The 18,267-nt window shown below is 53.1% G+C and overlaps 7 protein-coding genes across 7 annotated transcripts; 1 reads left to right on the top strand and 6 right to left on the bottom strand.

The window, feature by feature from the left end:
• Positions 1-1,684: 1,684 nt before the first annotated feature.
• KRP23_11402 (putative transporter YwbF) lies at positions 1,685-3,047 on the bottom strand (the record flags this gene model as incomplete). Its single annotated transcript, XM_067881950.1, has 2 exons — positions 1,685-2,857; positions 2,934-3,047. The coding sequence occupies 2 exons, from the start codon at positions 3,045-3,047 to the stop codon at positions 1,685-1,687; spliced, it is 1,287 nt and encodes a 428-aa protein (XP_067740239.1).
• Positions 3,048-4,392: 1,345 nt separating this feature from the next.
• KRP23_11401 (putative transporter YwbF) lies at positions 4,393-5,751 on the bottom strand (the record flags this gene model as incomplete). Its single annotated transcript, XM_067881949.1, has 2 exons — positions 4,393-5,565; positions 5,638-5,751. The coding sequence occupies 2 exons, from the start codon at positions 5,749-5,751 to the stop codon at positions 4,393-4,395; spliced, it is 1,287 nt and encodes a 428-aa protein (XP_067740238.1).
• An 808-nt stretch (positions 5,752-6,559) lies between these two features.
• Positions 6,560-8,560, bottom strand: KRP23_11400 (Long chain acyl-CoA synthetase 7, peroxisomal; the record flags this gene model as incomplete). Its single annotated transcript, XM_067881948.1, has 1 exon — positions 6,560-8,560. One exon carries the CDS (start codon positions 8,558-8,560, stop codon positions 6,560-6,562), a length of 2,001 nt encoding a protein of 666 aa, XP_067740237.1.
• A 324-nt stretch (positions 8,561-8,884) lies between these two features.
• KRP23_11399 (Monoacylglycerol lipase) lies at positions 8,885-9,952 on the top strand (the record flags this gene model as incomplete). The annotated part of the gene is made up of 1 exon (XM_067881947.1): positions 8,885-9,952. The coding sequence occupies one exon, from the start codon at positions 8,885-8,887 to the stop codon at positions 9,950-9,952; it is 1,068 nt and encodes a 355-aa protein (XP_067740236.1).
• Positions 9,953-11,566: 1,614 nt separating this feature from the next.
• Positions 11,567-13,031, bottom strand: KRP23_11398 (cAMP-dependent protein kinase regulatory subunit; the record flags this gene model as incomplete). Its single annotated transcript, XM_067881945.1, has 4 exons — positions 11,567-11,608; positions 11,676-12,131; positions 12,195-12,244; positions 12,314-13,031. 4 exons carry the CDS (start codon positions 13,029-13,031, stop codon positions 11,567-11,569), a joined length of 1,266 nt encoding a protein of 421 aa, XP_067740235.1.
• A 246-nt stretch (positions 13,032-13,277) lies between these two features.
• On the bottom strand, positions 13,278-14,420 carry KRP23_11397 (putative 12-oxophytodienoate reductase 2; the record flags this gene model as incomplete). The annotated part of the gene is made up of 1 exon (XM_067881944.1): positions 13,278-14,420. One exon carries the CDS (start codon positions 14,418-14,420, stop codon positions 13,278-13,280), a length of 1,143 nt encoding a protein of 380 aa, XP_067740234.1.
• A 1,671-nt stretch (positions 14,421-16,091) lies between these two features.
• KRP23_11396 (Long chain acyl-CoA synthetase 7, peroxisomal) lies at positions 16,092-18,053 on the bottom strand (the record flags this gene model as incomplete). The annotated part of the gene is made up of 1 exon (XM_067881943.1): positions 16,092-18,053. The coding sequence occupies one exon, from the start codon at positions 18,051-18,053 to the stop codon at positions 16,092-16,094; it is 1,962 nt and encodes a 653-aa protein (XP_067740233.1).
• Positions 18,054-18,267: the final 214 nt, after the last annotated feature.

Below are 18,267 nucleotides of genomic sequence, written 5' to 3'. Positions count from 1 at the left end.
TTATCTCAGATGCAAAGTGTGAAGAATTGATGGGCGATGGCTCGACGATTGATGATTCACAGATGTGTGCTGGGTATGGCGAAGGGAAGGATTCGTGCGAAGGTGACTCTGGCGGCCCGCTTGTCGTTAACGGTACCCTTGTGGGTATTGTGAGTACTGGTCCCGCAGAATGCGGAGCTTACCCTGGCATCTATACCCGCGTTTCGCACGTTTTGGACTACATCGAAGATATTCTCAACGGAGGGTCCACTGGTAATGTTACTGGCATGACTGAAGACGACTACGATCTAGTATTTAGCTTGTGGTCCACTAGCAGTGCGACTGGGCTGATTGAGGGACTATAATATAGTCTTGGTTTGACGCCGCGTGAGGCAACGAATAGAAAACAACATTGGAGGGGGTCCTGTAATCTTCTTGTTCGAGAGCCCAGAGCTCATAAACTGAAATTGCACCGGCTTGGATACGAACTGGGACGTTGTTTCATGCGAAACAGCTTCAGTGAAATGAAAAGTATTTGTTTATCTTTACGACGTTCTCTCAAGGCACCACTCTTCAGTCAAAGAATCGCTAAAGTGGTCACCTTTTGTTCAGCACTGTCAACGACTCGGCGTGCTCTACAAGTTGCTCTTATTCTCCTGCGTATAACGGCGTGCCAGCGACACGAACATGGGTCTTTACAAATCATAAATGTATAGCTTGTACATTTCCATTAAAAAGTTGCGGCTTCGGCAGACCTTTTATCAAGTTGGTGTTTGTTGGTGTACCGAGTACCGGACCACGAACTGAAGCCCCCACACATTTTTCACGATGGGTCGTTTAGACAATACTAGCACTGCGAGCTAGAACATGCAGTCTAGCCCTACCATTATCTCTGGCTCGTATAACGTGATGATAGATAACAGGATAGGATGTATAACGCGACGATAGATGCCGAGAGAGTGCCATGCTATTAAAACAACGATAGAATTAACTGTTGACTCTACTACGTACTACTAGTGCTCTGGACATGAGACCTACCTTGTCTCTCTCACAAACAGGAGCTCATACCAGTTCGGTTGTCAATTCCCCATCAAGGCAATCGACTGAGTAAACGCCCTCGTGCACGTCTTACCTTCAGCTGCGTAATGAAGTTCATACAAGTCGGTGCACTCACCTTGGGGTTTACAACTGCGGTAGCCGCCTACTCGTTTTCCGACATTACGACTCCGTCGCCAGCTCGCATTTCTAGCTCGATAGAAACCAACACTGACCTAACAGTCGATGAAGAAAGTCGCATCATGGGAGGCATGGAGGCGAGGATCGCGGACTACTCGTACGTCGCGGGTATGCGCCTGGACTACGCAGATACGTACGCGAGCTGCGGCGGTACGTTGATACACCCGCAGTACGTCGTTACGGCTGCACACTGCGTCGAGCCCACTCTGAACGAGACTTACGTCTCCTTTGGATCGGAATACCGCTCTGGATCAAGCTCCGATGAAACCGAGGCGGAGCACATACGTGTGGTGGAGAAGTTCCGCCACCCCCTGTTTAACATGTCGTCGGTGTTGTACGACGTGGGGTTGTTTAAGCTGGAGACGCCATCAACTCAACAGCCAGGAAAACAGAAAATCTTTTATGCAGAATTGTTTTGGCAGATGAAAAGTTTACGAATGTTTGCAAGCATCGATGTGGGGTTGCTGAATCACTGAAGTGGCGAGCTCTTGTTCACCACAGTCGGGGAATCAGCCTGCTCCACAAGTTGCTCTTGCAAATCCGTGTTCTCCTGAGTATAACGGCGTGCCAGCCACGCAAATATTCCGATGAGAAGGAAAGAAGCTGGTATAATGCCAAACCCGCTCACCTTCCACATCGTGCGAGCGCCGTACTCATCGTAGATGTAGCCGCCAACTAGCGACGCAATTCCAGACCCGATGCCGCGCTGGAAAGCCGACAAAAGACCAATCATTGTGCCAGCTGCCTCTTTCGGAGAGGCGGCGTAGAGGTAGGTGGTCAGTGTAGCCGCCAGCAGCCCAAAGGTGATACCATGAAGCATTTCGAGGGGCACAACATACCATGGCTGTTCCATATAGGCGTACACGATGGCTCGTACCAATAAGGCAACCACAACAATGAAGAGGCACACGGCAGTACCAAAGCGCTTGATCATGGAGCTGGACAGGAAAAATATCGGAATTTCGGATAGCGTCTCCACCGCGACGAAGACGCTAACGATGGTCGCTCCATCATCGGACAGATCGTACACGTTTAGAAATAAGTATCCATCGATAAATCCACCGCTAACTCCCGTCGCGAGAGCTACGATGAATAGCAAGAGAACGTCTGGCCGACGGATGACTACTTTGGCACTGCTCCAAAGCAGACCTTTCTGACGAGGTTGGTCGTCATTGTCACCGTAGCCAGCAGGGATGTAGCAGACCAATACGAATAACGAGATGCACGACATGCCGAGCATCATGGTAAAGCACCACTTGATCCCGACTGCAGACGCCATCATACCCGAAATGTACCCACCCACGCCATACCCGAAAGCTCCGTACAGTCTCTGCTTGCCAAAGTCTCCACCGTAACGAGAATTGAGCCTCATAGCCGCGAGATCGAGCATTGAGTTGGTGGGCATCATCTGAAGATACGCAGCGAAGACGACAGCACACATCAGCGGGAACGAGTTCACGAATTGGATAGCGAAAACTAGGAGAGCCGACGAAATGTGGCACAAGATGTGAACTTGCTTGTGCCGGTGCAGAGTGTCGGCTACAGCGCCCCAAATTGGTGGTCCAAGGAGAGTGCACAGACAGGGAATCGCCAGCAGGATACCGATTTTGCTCGTAGAAACCCCCTGCTCTTGGTAGAAGATCTGGTCAGGACAAAACGTCAAACATCTGGCTGGTTAGTGGATTGTCACGATGAATTGGATGCAGAACGCTACGTACCGACAAGTACGCAATGAGCGAGTTGCAGTAGTAGTGAGTGACGAAAAGCATTTTGAGCGGGATAAGTTCCTTGGCCTCACCCGCGTCAAGCAAAAACATCAACCGGCAACCCATACTGGTTTCGTGCTTGAAGTGCAACAATTTTTGTCTGGTGGGGCTACTTGAAAAAGAGGAAATGAGCCGTGCACACGCGGTGCTTAACGGATAGCGATCTTGCTTATATCGCTTCGTACACACACGCGGCACGGCAAGCGAATACTTCAAGTATCGCTCGTACGGTGGTACGCAAGATGTAACTTCATCCACACATCAAAGTCGCAAGGGTACGTTTACATGCAGCAAAGTTCACAGGCGAAGATTCGCGCCAGGCACATTTTACCTTTCCCACTTTTTTTCACCCTGTCAGCGAACCCCCGATTTGTGGTTGTGTAAAACTGTCCTGTGTCGATCAATAGTTAATTAGTTGGCCTTATAGCATTGATGATAGCGATCTAATCGATATTTGTGTAACTCACGGCGTCAAACGCACTAAAACATTCGACGAAAACTTGATGCGCGTGCTCATAGTCGCTCCTGTGAGGTGCCTTACCTGTCAACGCAATCTTCACGCGAATGCAAGGCTGTCGTGTAATCCCAAATGGAATGAATAGACTGGGAGCTGGTAACCTGGCCGCATTTACCTGCTTTGCAGATGAACGCAAAAGTACATTGTTTGAACTGGCAAAACTATTCGCGCATAACGAAACCATGTTTGGCAAAGACGAACGTACATTGGTTACCTGCCGTTCACTTCAACCACAAGTGTTGCGAATGATCCGACAGGATGCTATTTATTTGTGAGTACAGCACCTTAGCTTCACGTCGCTTTGTACTTTCTAGCTTTGGAGTAAACCGTTTGATTGATTGCCATGCGTGGATGGAAAGTAGGCTCGCTGTGCCACTTTTTAAGAAGAACGAAGCATCGCAACCTGTTTTCGTGTGCTCTGTACACTTCTCGAATGGAGAAAATATTAAGATTGTAATAGCTGGCGCAATGCGTCAGCAGCACGTACGTGGGTTTGACGTTATGGCTATTAAAAATGCATGGGGGGTTTGCGTGTGATCCAAGATCAGGAAAAACGACCTCCAACTGGTTTCAGTGTCTATGGAGGCCCTTCACTGCGGTTAACGCAGGCTCTTTCAAACGCTAGGACGCGCAGACTCAAGCGTGGTTGCTTCAGAAGTCAGCGAGAAGTACTCTATTCCGATCTGCCAACGGGTTTCATTTGAATTCTTGTCTTCCATTCACTGCTATAACATCTCTAGACTCTCTTCCGCAGCTATGCTGTTTGCTTGACCACTAGTATCGATGCAGATGAGATGATAATGCAACGATATCAGAGACTGAAATTGAACTGAAGAGGTTGTGTATTGAATCACGACTGGCAATCACTAGATTGCCATTACCTTGCTTGGTGGGTCACTGAACAGATGCGCCTTTGTTCAGGTCTGCCGGTGACTCGACCTCTTCAACGAGATGTTCTGCAAGATCTTCCACCACGCCGAGTTGTCGACGTGCAAGCCACGCAAAAATACCAATGAGGAGCAGTGATGCCGGGACGATGCCAAACGCGCCCACTTTCCACATTGTTCTCACACCATAGTCGTCGTAAATGTATCCTCCAGTGAGAGAGGCAATCCCAGCTCCAATGCCGCGCATAAAGGCTGAAAGGAGTCCAATCATCGTGCCAGCAGCTCCCTTTGGCGCCGCGTCGTACAGATAAGTGGTCAGCGCCGCGAGCAGGAGCCCGTAGGTCACTCCATGAAGCATTTCCAGTGGTACAATATACCAAGGCTCTTCCATGTAGGCATACACGATGTCTCGCACAAAGAAGGCAACGACGACGATAGTGAGACACATTGCAGTGCCAAAGCGCTCGATCATAGCACTTGACAGGAAAAACAGCGGGATCTCGGATAGCGTCTCCACGGCGACGAAAACGCTCACAATTGTCGATCCATCCTCCGACAGATCGTACACATTGAGGAAGAGGTAGCTATCGATAAATCCACCATTGATACCTGCCGCGAGAGCGACGATGAACAGGACAAGCACGTCGGGTCGGTGGAAAATATGTTTGACAGCGCTTCGAAGCAGACCTTTTGGTGGAGGCTCTCCATCGTCGCCGCCGTAACCAGCAGGGATGTACCATACCAGCAACAGCAGGGAGATACACGACACGCCTAGCATCATAGTGAAGCACCACTTCATTCCGATCGCACCCGCCAGCATACCCGATATGTAGCCTCCCACACCGTACCCGAAAGCTCCGTACAGTCTTTGCTTGCCAAAGTCTCCTCCAAATCGACCGGTAAGCTTCATAGCTGCCAAATCCAATAGTGCGAGGGTTGGAATAAATTGACAGTACGCGGCGAAAACGGTGACGCACATGAGCGGGAACGAGCGCACAAATTGGATGGCAAAGACCAATAGTGCCGATGTAACGTGGCAGAACAGGAGAACTTCCTTGTGTCGATGTAGTACGTCAGCAATTGCCCCCCAGACCGGCGGCCCAATGATCGTGCACACGCATGGGATGGCAAGCAGGATGCCGATTTCACTCTTAGAGAAGTCGGACTCTTCGAAGAAGATCTAGGCCACAGTCACAGACACATTAGGCATGGAGATAACAAGGTTGGATCAAAGGGAGGATGAACAACGCACCGGCAGATACGCGACTAGCGAGTAGCAGTAGTTGTGCACGACAAACACCATCTTGAGGGGAATGAGCTCCTTTGCCTCGCCCGCATCCAGTAAGAACATGGGTCGGCAACCCATCTTGCCGTCTTGGTTTCTCGACTTGGAATGTGGAAATGAATCGCCTTAGCTGCTGGCGATCAATACCACGCAGCAATAATGACGAGGCTTGTGATGGGCGCGTCAGAAGCTCGACTGTTGAAGTTAATCCAAGTCGACGTTAGGGTGTATTATACCCTTGGTACTCTCAGCAGGTGGTTGATCGAGTTTTGTTTGTGTAAAAGCACACCTCAGTCGTGGCGAACTTGTAAGATTGAGCAGCAACTGCATCCACGCATTCAAGCTTCCAATGATGAAGATACGGCATGTTGCAACAGAAACCCACACAGCCATGGTGACGGACGCACGCAATATTGGAGAACAAGTCAAACCGGAAGTTCATGTTCATCCACAAATCACTGTTGACCAGTCGAGCACGCCAAAGAAAAACTTTAGCCCTTCTTTTCCTTCGCAATTTGAATGCAGCTTGCAAATGTCGTGCCTCGTTCTCAGGCTGGGAGATGCCTTATTTGTTCTGCAGGTTTGCAACTCATGAAAGATGACTCGCTTTGTTTTGCACGAGCAAAACGCCATCCCAAAAATCTTTGTGATTATAGGTCTTCTTGCCCGCAAGCTTCTGAGAATGGTAAGGCTAGTTAGCATCGCGGAGAGCACAGCTATTGCCAACGCGGCTCTATTCATCACTCCTCCCGTATAGATGAAGACCGAGGGATATCCATGTATTTTTCCGGTGTCGCGCTTGTTGTCACTATTCAAGATGAACTGGTGGCTCATGTATTCGATCAATTCTTAGCGATTGTCACCAACGCAAATGTTCGTTTGCTTCGACTTACTGGACCTCTTCATACATGTGCTTAATCTGTGCTTGGAAGCGAGCCTTAAGCTGCGGGCGCTTCAGCTTGAAGGTGGGTGTGATTAAGCCGTCCTCCATGGAAAAGGCGTCCGGGTGGAAGTGGACCTTCTTGACAAACTCAAAGCCGCGGAGTTGCGCCTCCTTGCCGGCGGCCTGCATGTCTGCAAGAACCTCCTTCAGGAAGCTTGCGTTGTGGACAAGCTGTGCCACGGCAGCGTGTTCACCCGATAAACCGTTGGCGTTACCCCAGGCCTCTGCCGTTTCAGGGTCCGGCACCACAATGGCCACAAGGCAGCTTTGCAGTGAGTCGCCGTAAACGAAGACCTGCGCAACGTACTTGCTCTTGAGGTACACGCCCTCGACCTTCTCGGCGGCCACGTATTCACCCTGGGACAGCTTGAAAATGTTCTTCTTGCGATCAATAATGCTCAGCGTGCCATCGGCGTTCCAGCAGCCAATGTCTCCCGTGTGGAACCAGCCATTTTCATCGATGACCTCAGCCGTCTTCTCGGGCTGCTTGTAGTATCCGGCAAATACGACCGGGCCCTTTGTGAGAATCTCACCACGGGGACGAGGTTTGTCCTTGCTCGTGTAGCCCATTTCCGGCACATCTTCAAGACACACCTGCATTCGTACAATTGGCGGGCCGACGTGGGGGCCTAGTGGCATGTCACCCGAAGCAAGACAAAGGCCGGCAGACGTTTCACTGAGTCCGTAACCTTCGACCACGTCACAGCAGAACACGATCTTCATGAATTCCTTCACATCAGCACTCAATGGAGCCGATCCGGACAGGATCAGACGAACGCGTCCGCCCAGTACCTGACGGATTTTGGCAAAGATCAGGGCGTCCCACAGAGCGTGAGTCTTGTAGCCAGCACTGAGTCCCGCACGTTTGCTAGCATACGCCTGGTCGAACATGAGCTTCTTCAACCCACCGGCAGCAGCGACACCCTGCGTGATCTTGTCGTACACTCGGTTGAACAGTCTGGGCACCGAGACAAACAGCGTCGGGGCCAGTTCCGCCAGATCGTCCATCAAGAACAAGACATCTCCCTGGTAGAACCCGGCGGCAGCACTGTTCTGCAAGATTGATCCAATCACAGCCCTCTCGAACACATGCGGCAGTGGCAAATACGACAAGTGCACGTCCGTAGGGTTCACCTTCAACCTCTCGCCCGCCAAAGCGCTGACAATCGTAAAGTTGCGGTGCAACAAGATCACCCCCTTGGGATCCCCCGTCGTGCCCGACGTGTAGCACAACGTCGAGATATCCGTCGGCAGCGGGGGGTCCGCGGGGAGCGGCTCGGCGCGTCCAAGGAGCTCCAAGTCGCTCATGCTCTTGAGCTCAATGTTCTTAGCCGCCGCCACGTGGCGCTGCTCCTCCGTCACGGGCTCGAACTGCACGATCGTCTGGAGCTTGGGACACGCTTCTCTGCAGTCCATGACGACGTGGAACTGGTCCATTCCGCAGAACAGGACACGGATCTCCGTGTGGTTGGCAATAAATGGCACTGCGTCGGGCCCCAGCGTATCGTACAGCGGCACCAGCACGTAGGCCATGCGGTCGCACGCGTGGGCTGCGAGGCACCACTCGATCTGGTTCTTGGCGAAAATGCCCACGTTCTCCTGGCGCTTGAGGCCGCACGCGCGGGTCAGACCCGCCGCCAGGTCGTCCATCCGGGCCTTGACCTGCGCGTACGTGAGCCACTGGAACGCGCCCACTTTGCCCGTGGCGGGGTCCACGACGCGGCGGCCGTAGCACGGGCGGGCGCCGTCCTCAAGGCTCCATCCGCGCAGGAAGTTGTGGTACAGCGTCTGCTGCGCCTCGTCCACGCGCACCGTGTTGGGCACCTCGTATGTGGGCCCGTGCGACGCGTCGCCCGTGTTGGGCACCGCGTGCGTGTAGCGCAGACCCTTGTACGACTCGAAGTCGACCTCGCTCATGGGCAGCTCCGTGCTGCTTGCCGACCCCATTACTGAAGCAGGAGTGAAGGTGCGCGCGGCGACGCAGAATGCGGAATGAAGAGGCGCGTTTACATGACCAAGATTTTTCTGTTGACTCGTCACCTCTCGGACCGGTTCTGCCTCGACCCGACGTGCGACTTCAAGCAGGAATGCCTTGAGATTTGTATGCCTCGTGTTAAATGCGCTGTGGCTAGAATGGCAATTATGCATATCTAGTGTCTTGATATGAGTATGCAATACAAACACAACGTATAGGAGATGGCTATAGTTGGAAGTATAGGCTAACGTCCCGCCGGAACGGATGGCTACATTCTCATTCCGACCAGATACGCCATGGTCTCTGTCGACACCGCGCTCGGCTACGCAGCATTAAGCTACTGCGCGTGGCAGTTGATTGCCGCTGTTGTGAATGCCGCCTGCAGGTCGCCGCATCGCTTCCCCACTGTGCCCAAAGGTGTCCATCCTCCCAGTCACGTGGACGTATTGCGCAACTTCTTCGTCACGTCCAAGGGATTGGCGCTGTATGTGCACAAGTGGCTGCCGCGCTTCGACTGCATCCCACGTGGCGTCTTCTTCATTCTGCACGGACTTGGCGAGCATGGAGGGCGATACGACCACGTGGGTAGGGCGCTGGCCAAACAGGGATTCGCAGTCTTCATGGTGGACCATCAGGGCCACGGAAGGAGCGACGGCGAACGCATGTACGCGGACAAGTTGCAGGACCTATCGGAGGACTACATGGAGTTCGTCCAGCATGTTTTGAACGGGCCCAAGCCTAGGGACAGGAATGCGGCGGTGGTGGACCCAGAGCTGGAAGCGCACGCGGATGTCAAGTGGAAGGACCTGCCGAGGTTTGCTCTTGGCCACTCAATGGGAGGCGTTTTGGTGCTGCAACTGGTTGAGCTGTCGATGCAGCAAGGGTTGAGTTGGAACGGAATTATTGTGTCTGCCGCTCCCTTCTGGTCAGTTCCGGGTGGTGGACCCATCCCCGGGTTTCTGAGTGTGCTGGCGAAGCTCATGCCGAGGTTGAAACTTCCCCCGTTCGAGTTCACGAAGCTCGGGAACGACGTTGAAGTGTACAATCGCTGGTCACGGGATGAGCTCATGCCGAAGCATGGAGCTACGCTGGGGTTGATGAACAGTCTGCTGTACGAAGGGGACCGGTACGCGCAGTGCGACAACGAGCTGGCCATGAATTTCCCCGCGCCGCTGTATATGATGCACGGTGAGGAGGACACGCTCACCTTCGCTCAAGGTACTGTTAATTTTTACACTGCGTGCACGCAGAAGGACAAGACCATCAACGTCATTCCGCATGCGGTGCACGAAGTGTTGAATCTTGAGGGGAATGAGAAAACGTTGGAAAATATCGTCGAGTGGATGCTGGTGCGGCTCAAGTAGACCTTGCGTACGGTGGAGATGCTCTTAGGTGGTACGGATGGACTATCAGTTGCCTGTGGTGCGATTGCTTCAAGTACGAGGCAAGTGGAGAATTGAAAAGGCTAGCTGCTGTGGTCGAAGAGTAATAAGTTTCATGAACTGACAGTGACGGACGATTGCTCGAAAATATTTGTACTTGGCTGGCAATGCTTACAGGCGTTACAGTGGTGCATCTGTATCGTTGGCGATTATCATGGAAACACTATGATATGCCAGCAAGAACTTCGGACAGTGACCAATTGAGCAGCCCTGGCTGAAATGAGACTCTGGGGGTTCACTCATTGCCAACGGTGCCGTTGTGGGAATCGTGGGTGGTGGGCCTACGGCGGAGTGTGGCATTTGTGAGAAAATGCCTTGGCACGAGTCCTTGCCATCTCCAGTATCGGCACACAGCATAGTCTCGCTCGTCACTGTGGCATTATTCAACCAGTCGCACTGCTCGTTCGAGATGATCTCGACGTCCAATGTCTTCAGTGTAAACCCGAAGGTTTTGTTGCTCACCAATCCCCACCCCACTACCGTGGCCACCAAACTGAATGAGCTTCATGGTTTGCAGTGGGTGGCCAGGGACCGGAGCTGACAGTGATGCTTTCAGGGTTAGCCTTGTGCGGTAAAAGCTGGAATGACATTGCAATATCGGCGCAGCACACGCCACGTTGGCATCCAGCGTGCTGTACTGTCTCGGACAGGGGTGTTGGGGTGCCGATCAACCTGGTGATGTGGCCACTCGGACTGCATAATACTTCCATACGGTTTGTTTGTACATGTTATTACAAACTTGAGAGCAACACTCTTTGAGATTACGTTGTTGTTACTACATCGAGTGCTTGAAAGGCACGAACAATTTTCCCCTCCCGCATCGGACTCCAAGCGTCCATTTTAAAATTGGATCCGCCCTACGGAGGAATGGAGAAAAGACCTCGTCAACAGGGTAGAGATGTGATAATCCTTTCAGGAAACAAAATCAGGCGTGTTTCATTGCAAGCTGCAGACATTACTGAGTCTTGTGAAATATCTCAGAGGTTCACGCCCAGTCAATACAGTATTGCTGTGCAAGTTTTACCACTTCCCATGGCCTGCATTGCATGTCCATGTGGAGAGAACGAGTTGGTCATTTTCCAAGGCGAGGATCGAATGTTATTCACACCGACACTGCCACTCAGTGTTTTGCCTTGCCATTTTAAAGAAAATTCATCGCTAGGATCATAATCTGCGCTCTCGACAATGTTGAAGCTGCTCCTTCGCAGAGGGCAAATACGAATCATCGAAGAGATTGCGAATGGCTGTGTCAGGACGAGCTGTGTTTGGCTGATGAAAGTCGACTCTCCTGCAATTTTGTAGATGGCAGTTAAGCCAACTATGTCCCGTGATAAGACCCGGCGATTTCACACAAACACATACCTATGACTCCGAAGCCGTGTCGCTCGTGCTGTAGACGCTTTGCGTGGGAGCAAAGCCACTGACGGCGCACCTTTATCTGCCGTGCTTCCGTTGTTGTTACCAATTGAGGGCTGTCGAGGCGGCGCACTATCACACTTGGACGCATCCGCCGCAAGGTGCCCTCGTTGGCCACATCTAGGACATGTAACATTCGACATCCTCATCAAGTGCCAAGTACTGCGTTGAATGCAAGATCATTTAGTAAAACATCGACGAGGGTAAGTTGCCTTGAATCAGGACTAACGTACATGTTGACGTGTGCGCTTGGATAGGAGATACCGCACTCCATTCGCTGCTGGCGCCAGTCTTCGCGGTCCTGGCTGAATTTTCGTAGCTTTTTCACGGTAGCATAGACTTCGGGTTTGTTGTCACGTGTAGCAGTCAGCATTACAGTCTCGTAATACCGTCGATCAATTGCTAGAGCCTGCACGTCCGTGGCTGCTTTAATATCGAAGATGGCACTGCGCTTCGAGGTAACAAAAGGCAGCTCGCCAGCGATATCTCCAGGACCGATCAGAGTAAGCTCGACATTCACAATTTTCTCGGGGTTCTTTCGAGACGAAGGCTGTGAGAAGAGGAGTCGCCGCATAGCAGCATCATTTCCTGCAGCTTCGAGCGTCCAGTTGATGCGCTCCATGACTTCACCGGCCGTAACGATGTACATCCACTTCGCATCCGTTCCAGCACGATAGAGATAATCCTGCAGTCAGCGAGAAATTAATCAGCAAACTCAATCAAGCTAAAAAAATTCGAGCCTGCCTACATTGCTTGTGAAATGTCGTGACCTCATGGCGCTAACAAGGCGCATTTTCTCTGATGAATCATTCACAAGAGGCCTGTCAATTGTAATATACCAGGTCAAGCCAAACGGCAAGCACTTACCGTGCTTCTCCCAATTTCTAAAGAGAAACATCCTGTCAAGCACCTCAGCGTTATTGTAGTGCGATGCTTCCATGGATGCTGTTCGAACGAGTCGAATGTAATCAGCACGCTCCAAACAAATTAGGTCGCAGCTCTCAGTAAACTGCGAGGCCTTGATGGTAGCATTCCTCCTCGCTGACGGGTTCAAAAGTACTATTTCACCAAACATTGCTCCAGGCCCGAGGTTGGCTACCATGGCACCAAAGTCAACTGGTGCCGCACTCACTTCGGAGCTCATACGACGCTGCTTCGTGGTTGATAGCATAGGCGGTGGCGAAACTGGGCTTACTACGACATCGACTGCCTTTTCCATCTTGACATACACATCCACGAGCCCGTCCACAACAATGTAGCAGCGGTCGCCTGTATCGCCTTGGCGGATGACGAGACCTCCACTTTTCACCTTAATGAGTCTCATTTGGCGACAGATCTCGCGACGGATGTACTCCGGAGCCGAGCCGAAGATGTTGTTGCTGTACTGTTTGCAATTCTGCAGCATCCAGCTGTAGACGAGATCCAAGCTTTGCTCATTTCGCAATGCCGGCTCGTCCACCAGAATCATTTTGGCTGCTGCTACACGTTGCTGCTCTTCCGGCGTTTTCTGCAGTAACTTGAGCAAATGAGGAGGGATTTCAGGCTTGAAGAAGCTCCCGTGACGCACAGACACTTGTCTACTCATGCTGCTGAGCGAAAGAAGCCGACGCGTTGACTGTCGACGCATTGCTCCAGGTGGCTCCAGTGACCGAGGAAGCTCTGGAAGCTCGGACATGACTGTGACGACTAAATCAAAGCAAAGGTGTAAAACCCTGGGGAATTAGACAACACGTTGTTCGTGACTTACCAATTCAAGTGCCCCACTATTTATACTAGCGAGGAAACTTGGACAGGTCAAGCTACGCTATTGCTGGCCTACACGCGAGGAAGATCACTTCTCAACCTCGTCCAGAGACTTGGGATCTGGGCTGTAGACCGGGAAGTCGACGTAGCCGTGAGGCCCGGGCATGCGTGTGCCGAACCAAGTGTCGTACCCGGCGGGCTCGTTGAGCGGCCAGTCGTTGTAGAAACGCTCTGCCAGGTCGGGGTTCGAGATGTACGGGCGTCCGAAGCTCACGAGGTCAACAGCGCCGCTAAGCAGAGCCCCCTCCGCTGTATCACGCGTGTAGCTGTTGGCAGCGACCACGGTGCCCTCGAAGTTCTTCTTGACGTCGAACGGTTTGGTGAGTCGGCCCTTGTCCTGGAAGCCGAAGCCGAAGCCGTCCAACGTGGCCAGGTAGGCCAGCCCGAACTTGCTCAGCTCTTTGGCCACGTAGCAGCACGCGTCGTAGTTGTCGGCGCTGCCAGTGTCGCCGTAGAAACCGTTGGGCGACAGTCTCAAGCCGATGCGGTCAGCAGGCCACTCGTTCTGAAGCGCCTGGACGAGCTCGAGCAGGAAGCGAGCGCGGTTCTCAATCGACCCGCCATACTGGTCCGTGCGCTTGTTGGTCGACGACTGCAGGAACGTGTCGGGCAGGTAGCCATTTGCGGCGTGGATGTCGATGCCGTCGAAGCCTGCCTCCTTTGCGAGACGCGCGGAGTTGCAGAAGTCTCGGATGATCTCAGGGATCTCCTCGGTCTTGAGTTCTCGGCAGAGCTCGTAGGGAGCTTGCTCAGCGCTCACGTTGCGAGTGTGGCCCGACACGGGACCGACAGCTGACGGCCCCACGACGTCCCCACTGAAGCTCGGGTGGCCTTGGCGTCCGATGTGCCAGACCTGCAGGAAGATCTTGGCCCCTTTGGCGTGCACCGCGTCCACAACCGGACGCCACGAGTCGCGGTGGGCCTCCGTGTACATGCACGGGGCTCCGTACCAGCCGAAGCCTTGCACCGACACGGCGACAGCTTCCGTGATGAGGAGCCCCGCTCCGGCCCGCTGCGAGTAGTACTCGACTTGCATGGGTCCTGCCTCATGGGTCACGGGGTCACATCGCGCGCGAGTGAGTGGAGACAGCACGATGCGGTTCTTGAGCTCGAGGCTTTTGCTGAGCTGGTACGGGGTGAAGAGCGTGTAGTCCTTGAGCGGCACCGTCATGATTGACAAGGTACGAGGGGAGCGGAGGGCGGTTTGGAGGTGGTGTAGCTTGGAGCGAGCAAAAGGACAAGTGAGAAGGAGGTTGAGAGGAGCATGTTGAAGGATTTGCAACACTTCAATCCCATGTTGACCATGTTGACGGTTCGGCTCGCATCGAACGGAAGCAGCTCCTGGCCATCATCTCCACTACGCCAAAACCGGTTTGACACGAGCACCCTCGGCTTCAAACACACATCCGTCAGACAGGCACAGCGGTTGGGCATCAGTGCACCGAGAGTCTCAATTGGAGCCTACCGGTGTGCCATGCTTATCTTGCATGAAGGATTGAAACGCAAACGAAAATGCTACCGTAGCTTTGACTAGCATTGGCTGAGCAGCATGTCCTGATCAGTTGTGACGCTAAGTTGAAGCACCTCGCTGAGCGACTCATTGGTGAATCATGCCTGCTTCTCACGTCCATCTCATGGATGGGTACACCGTGGACTTGGCCATTCTCGAGAACCTTGCCAGACACTATCATAACAAAACGAAATGCAGCCCCAATATTGATTCATTCTACTTCCAAGCACTTTCAACATGTGGTTGCATTCCTCTTCGCAAGACCGGAAGCATATAGCGTCTCCACCACCTCGGTAGTACCGACTTCCTCGGCGTATAGTGAACACCCTACATATCGGTACAGTGTACCACTGTGAAAAAGTGGCGTTCCGATTCTGTCTACCGTTACTGGTACCGGTATTTGTACTAAGGCCGCAATCAATTAGATCCCATACAAACTGTCATACAAAAATATGATTTAGTCAAAAATGCTAGGCTCGCCATGTATACTTTTTGGCACTTAGGCTTCACGCTGCGAAGGCAGCAGCGACGAATTTCAAGAAGAGCGAGCGACTTCTGTCCAGTGTTCATCCTTGCTCTCATGGCCAATTTGTGGTGAGCTTCGGCGGCGCTTTGCCAACTCCACGACGCGTCAAAGTCTACCTGTCTGCAGCGCGCGGCAATGCTCCATGCTTAAGCACCTGCGAGCTTTCCCCAGCAGCTCGTCCACCACGAGAATGCAATTTTCGCCGGTCTATTGACTCGACCGACTATGTGTTCCCTTCTGCTACTGCCGTGCCTGGTTGCACACTGGTACAATACTCCAGTTTGGCCTTCTCACGTAGCCGCCGTAGCACTAGGCCCAAAAGACGATTCACTAAGGTCACATGATCAACCTTTGCGAGTGATCCTCGAAAGCGCGGCGAGTGTTAGCTTCTTGCCGTCGTGGCACTTTGCTGGAGGCTGGGTGCATCCCCGAATTACTGGACGGAATGTCGTCATGCCGGTATCAATACTAGTACTTTTGTATTGAAAACATTGCTCCAGAACTTATAAGCCGAAGCGTCGAGAGAGTGCAAATACTGCAACATGATTGGCCGCTCTTAAGTGCCGGCGTCCACTATAAGCCGAGGAAGTCGGTATGCTTAGGGGTGAAATCCTCGGTAGCAAGGGAGGTCTCCTTCACACTCTCGAAGCCGTGGAGACAAGCTAAGTCCTCAAGAATCCTATTTTATCATCTCGATAGGCAGGCCAGGTAAAATAGCAATGCCAAAAGGGCGAAAATGCTACGGCTTTACTGGATTGCTGAGGCTACGAAGCTAATAAACTCCGGCATCCACCCCGTGAACAAAGTTACTCGGTATACATACCTTCGAGCTCAGCACGGAAGTGCTTGACGATGAGAGGGCGCTTGAGCTTGAACGTCGGCGTGGCAAACTCGTTCTCAGGCGTGAACTGGTCCGAGTGCACGTGGAACTTCTTGACGCGCTCGAAGCCGACGAGTTTGTACTCCGTTGCCAGACTCTCCATCTCTCGGGTGATGTCCGCCTTCAGCTCAGCAGACTTGCACAGTGTTTCAAAAGAGGCCTCGTCGCCACTGAGACCCTTGTCTTGTGCCCACTTGGCCACGATTTCAACGTCAGGAACGATGATACTGACGAGGTAGCTCTTGAGCGAGTCACCATGTACGAACGCCTGAGCGATGAGAGGGCTCTTGATGTAGATGGCTTCGATCTTCTCGGGAGCCACATACTCACCTTGGGACAGCTTAAAGATGTTCTTCTTGCGGTCGATGATCCTCAGCGTGCCGTCGGGGTTCCAGCAGCCGATGTCGCCCGTGTGCAGCCAGCCATCGGCGTCAATGGTCTCCTTTGTCAGCTCGGGTTGCTTGTAGTACCCCACGAACAAATTGTCGCCTTTCATCAAGATTTCGCCCCGAGGACACGGCGTATCTTTGCTCGTGTAGTTCATCTCGGGGACGTCTTCCAGGCAGATCTGCACGTTGCCGAGCGGGATCCCAATATGGTCGCCAGGCGGGATTTCATCCGTCGAGCACGAGATCACCGCGCCGGTCTCCGTGAGTCCATAGCCCTCCAGCATCGTCGCTCCAAACACAATCTGGCAAAACTGCTTCACGTCCTTTGATAACGGCGCCGAGCCGTTCATCATGCGCCGCACACGTCCTCCCAAGGCTTGCTGCGCCTTGCTAAAGACCACAAAGTCCCAGAACGCATGCGTCTTATGACCATCCTTCAAGTAGTACTTCTTGGAGGCAAACGCCGTGTCGAACAGCCACTTCTTGACGCCTCCAGCCGCCTCAACACCCTGCGAGATCTTGTCATGGATCCGATTCAGCAAACGCGGCACCGACGGGAAGATCGTGGGCTTGAGCTCTGCCAAGTCGTCCATCAGCAGCTTGACGTCGCCCGAGTAGTACCCAACACTTGCTCCGTTGTAGATGCACGTGGTCTGGATCACACGCTCGAAGCAGTGGGCCAGGGGCAAGTAGGACAAGTGAACGTCCGTAGGCAGCGTCAACGTGAAGTTAAACGCACACGCTGCCGCAGCCATCATGTTAGCGTGTGTGAGCATGGCCCCCTTGGGATCGCCCGTCGTTCCGGACGTGAAGCAGATCGTGGCCAAGTCGCTGGGGAGCGGCGGGTCTGCGGGCACGACGTTCTTCCTGCCGTCCTCGATCACCTGACTCAGGGTCATGAGCGTGACCTTGTGCTTTTGGGCGAGCACCTTCTCCTCTTCGTTGATGTCGTCCTCGAACTGCACCACCGTCTTGACACTGGGGCACTCGTGCACGACGCCCATGAGGGTCTTGAACTGGTCCTTGCCACAGAAGACGACGCTCATCTCGGTGTGGTTCAAGATGAACGGGATGGCAGTGGGGCCGAGCGTGTCGTACAGCGGCACCAAAGCGTACGCCATGCGACTCGTACTGTGCTCAACAATGGACCATTGGTAGCTGTTCTTGGCAAAGACGCCGACGATGGCACCTCTCTGCAGCTGGAGCGTGTGGCTCATCCCCGACGCACAGGCCTCCACAACCGGCAGGAAGTCGTTGAGCGTGACCCATTCATAAGCTCCGGGTTTGCCCGTGGTGGGGTCGGTCTTCCTCCAGCCGAAGAGGTTGTTAGTGCCGTCGGGGTCGAATTTACGGCGATACTCGTTCAGGTTCCGGTAGAGCGTCATGCCCGACGTGAATCCGCTCTTGAGGTGGCCCATACGGACAGCTCCGTGGGTGGCAGTGGCCGTACCTTCCAGTTCGTACGAGAATTGCTTCATCGGCGCGGTGAATGAGGTCATAGAGAGAAGAGTGCGTGGCGGGCGGCAGATTCAAGAATGGCCGCACGATCCTTTGGATCGCGTTGTGAACGCCGGCTTGCTAAAAGGCGACGCGGCGGAGGACTAGCCTCTACGCTTTTGCAACTCAGACGAGCTCCACCTCGCCTCATGTATCTGGTAACAATTGGACACCAGCAGAGGCTAAAGGTTACCCAAAGGCGGTCTTCATCCAGGC

This window comes from Phytophthora ramorum, assembly GCF_020800215.1.
Source record: "Phytophthora ramorum isolate Pr-102 chromosome Unknown Phyram_PR-102_s0012, whole genome shotgun sequence".
Taxonomy (NCBI): Eukaryota; Oomycota; class Peronosporomycetes; order Peronosporales; family Peronosporaceae; genus Phytophthora; species Phytophthora ramorum.
This window is presented reverse-complemented; position numbering and strand designations above follow the sequence as displayed.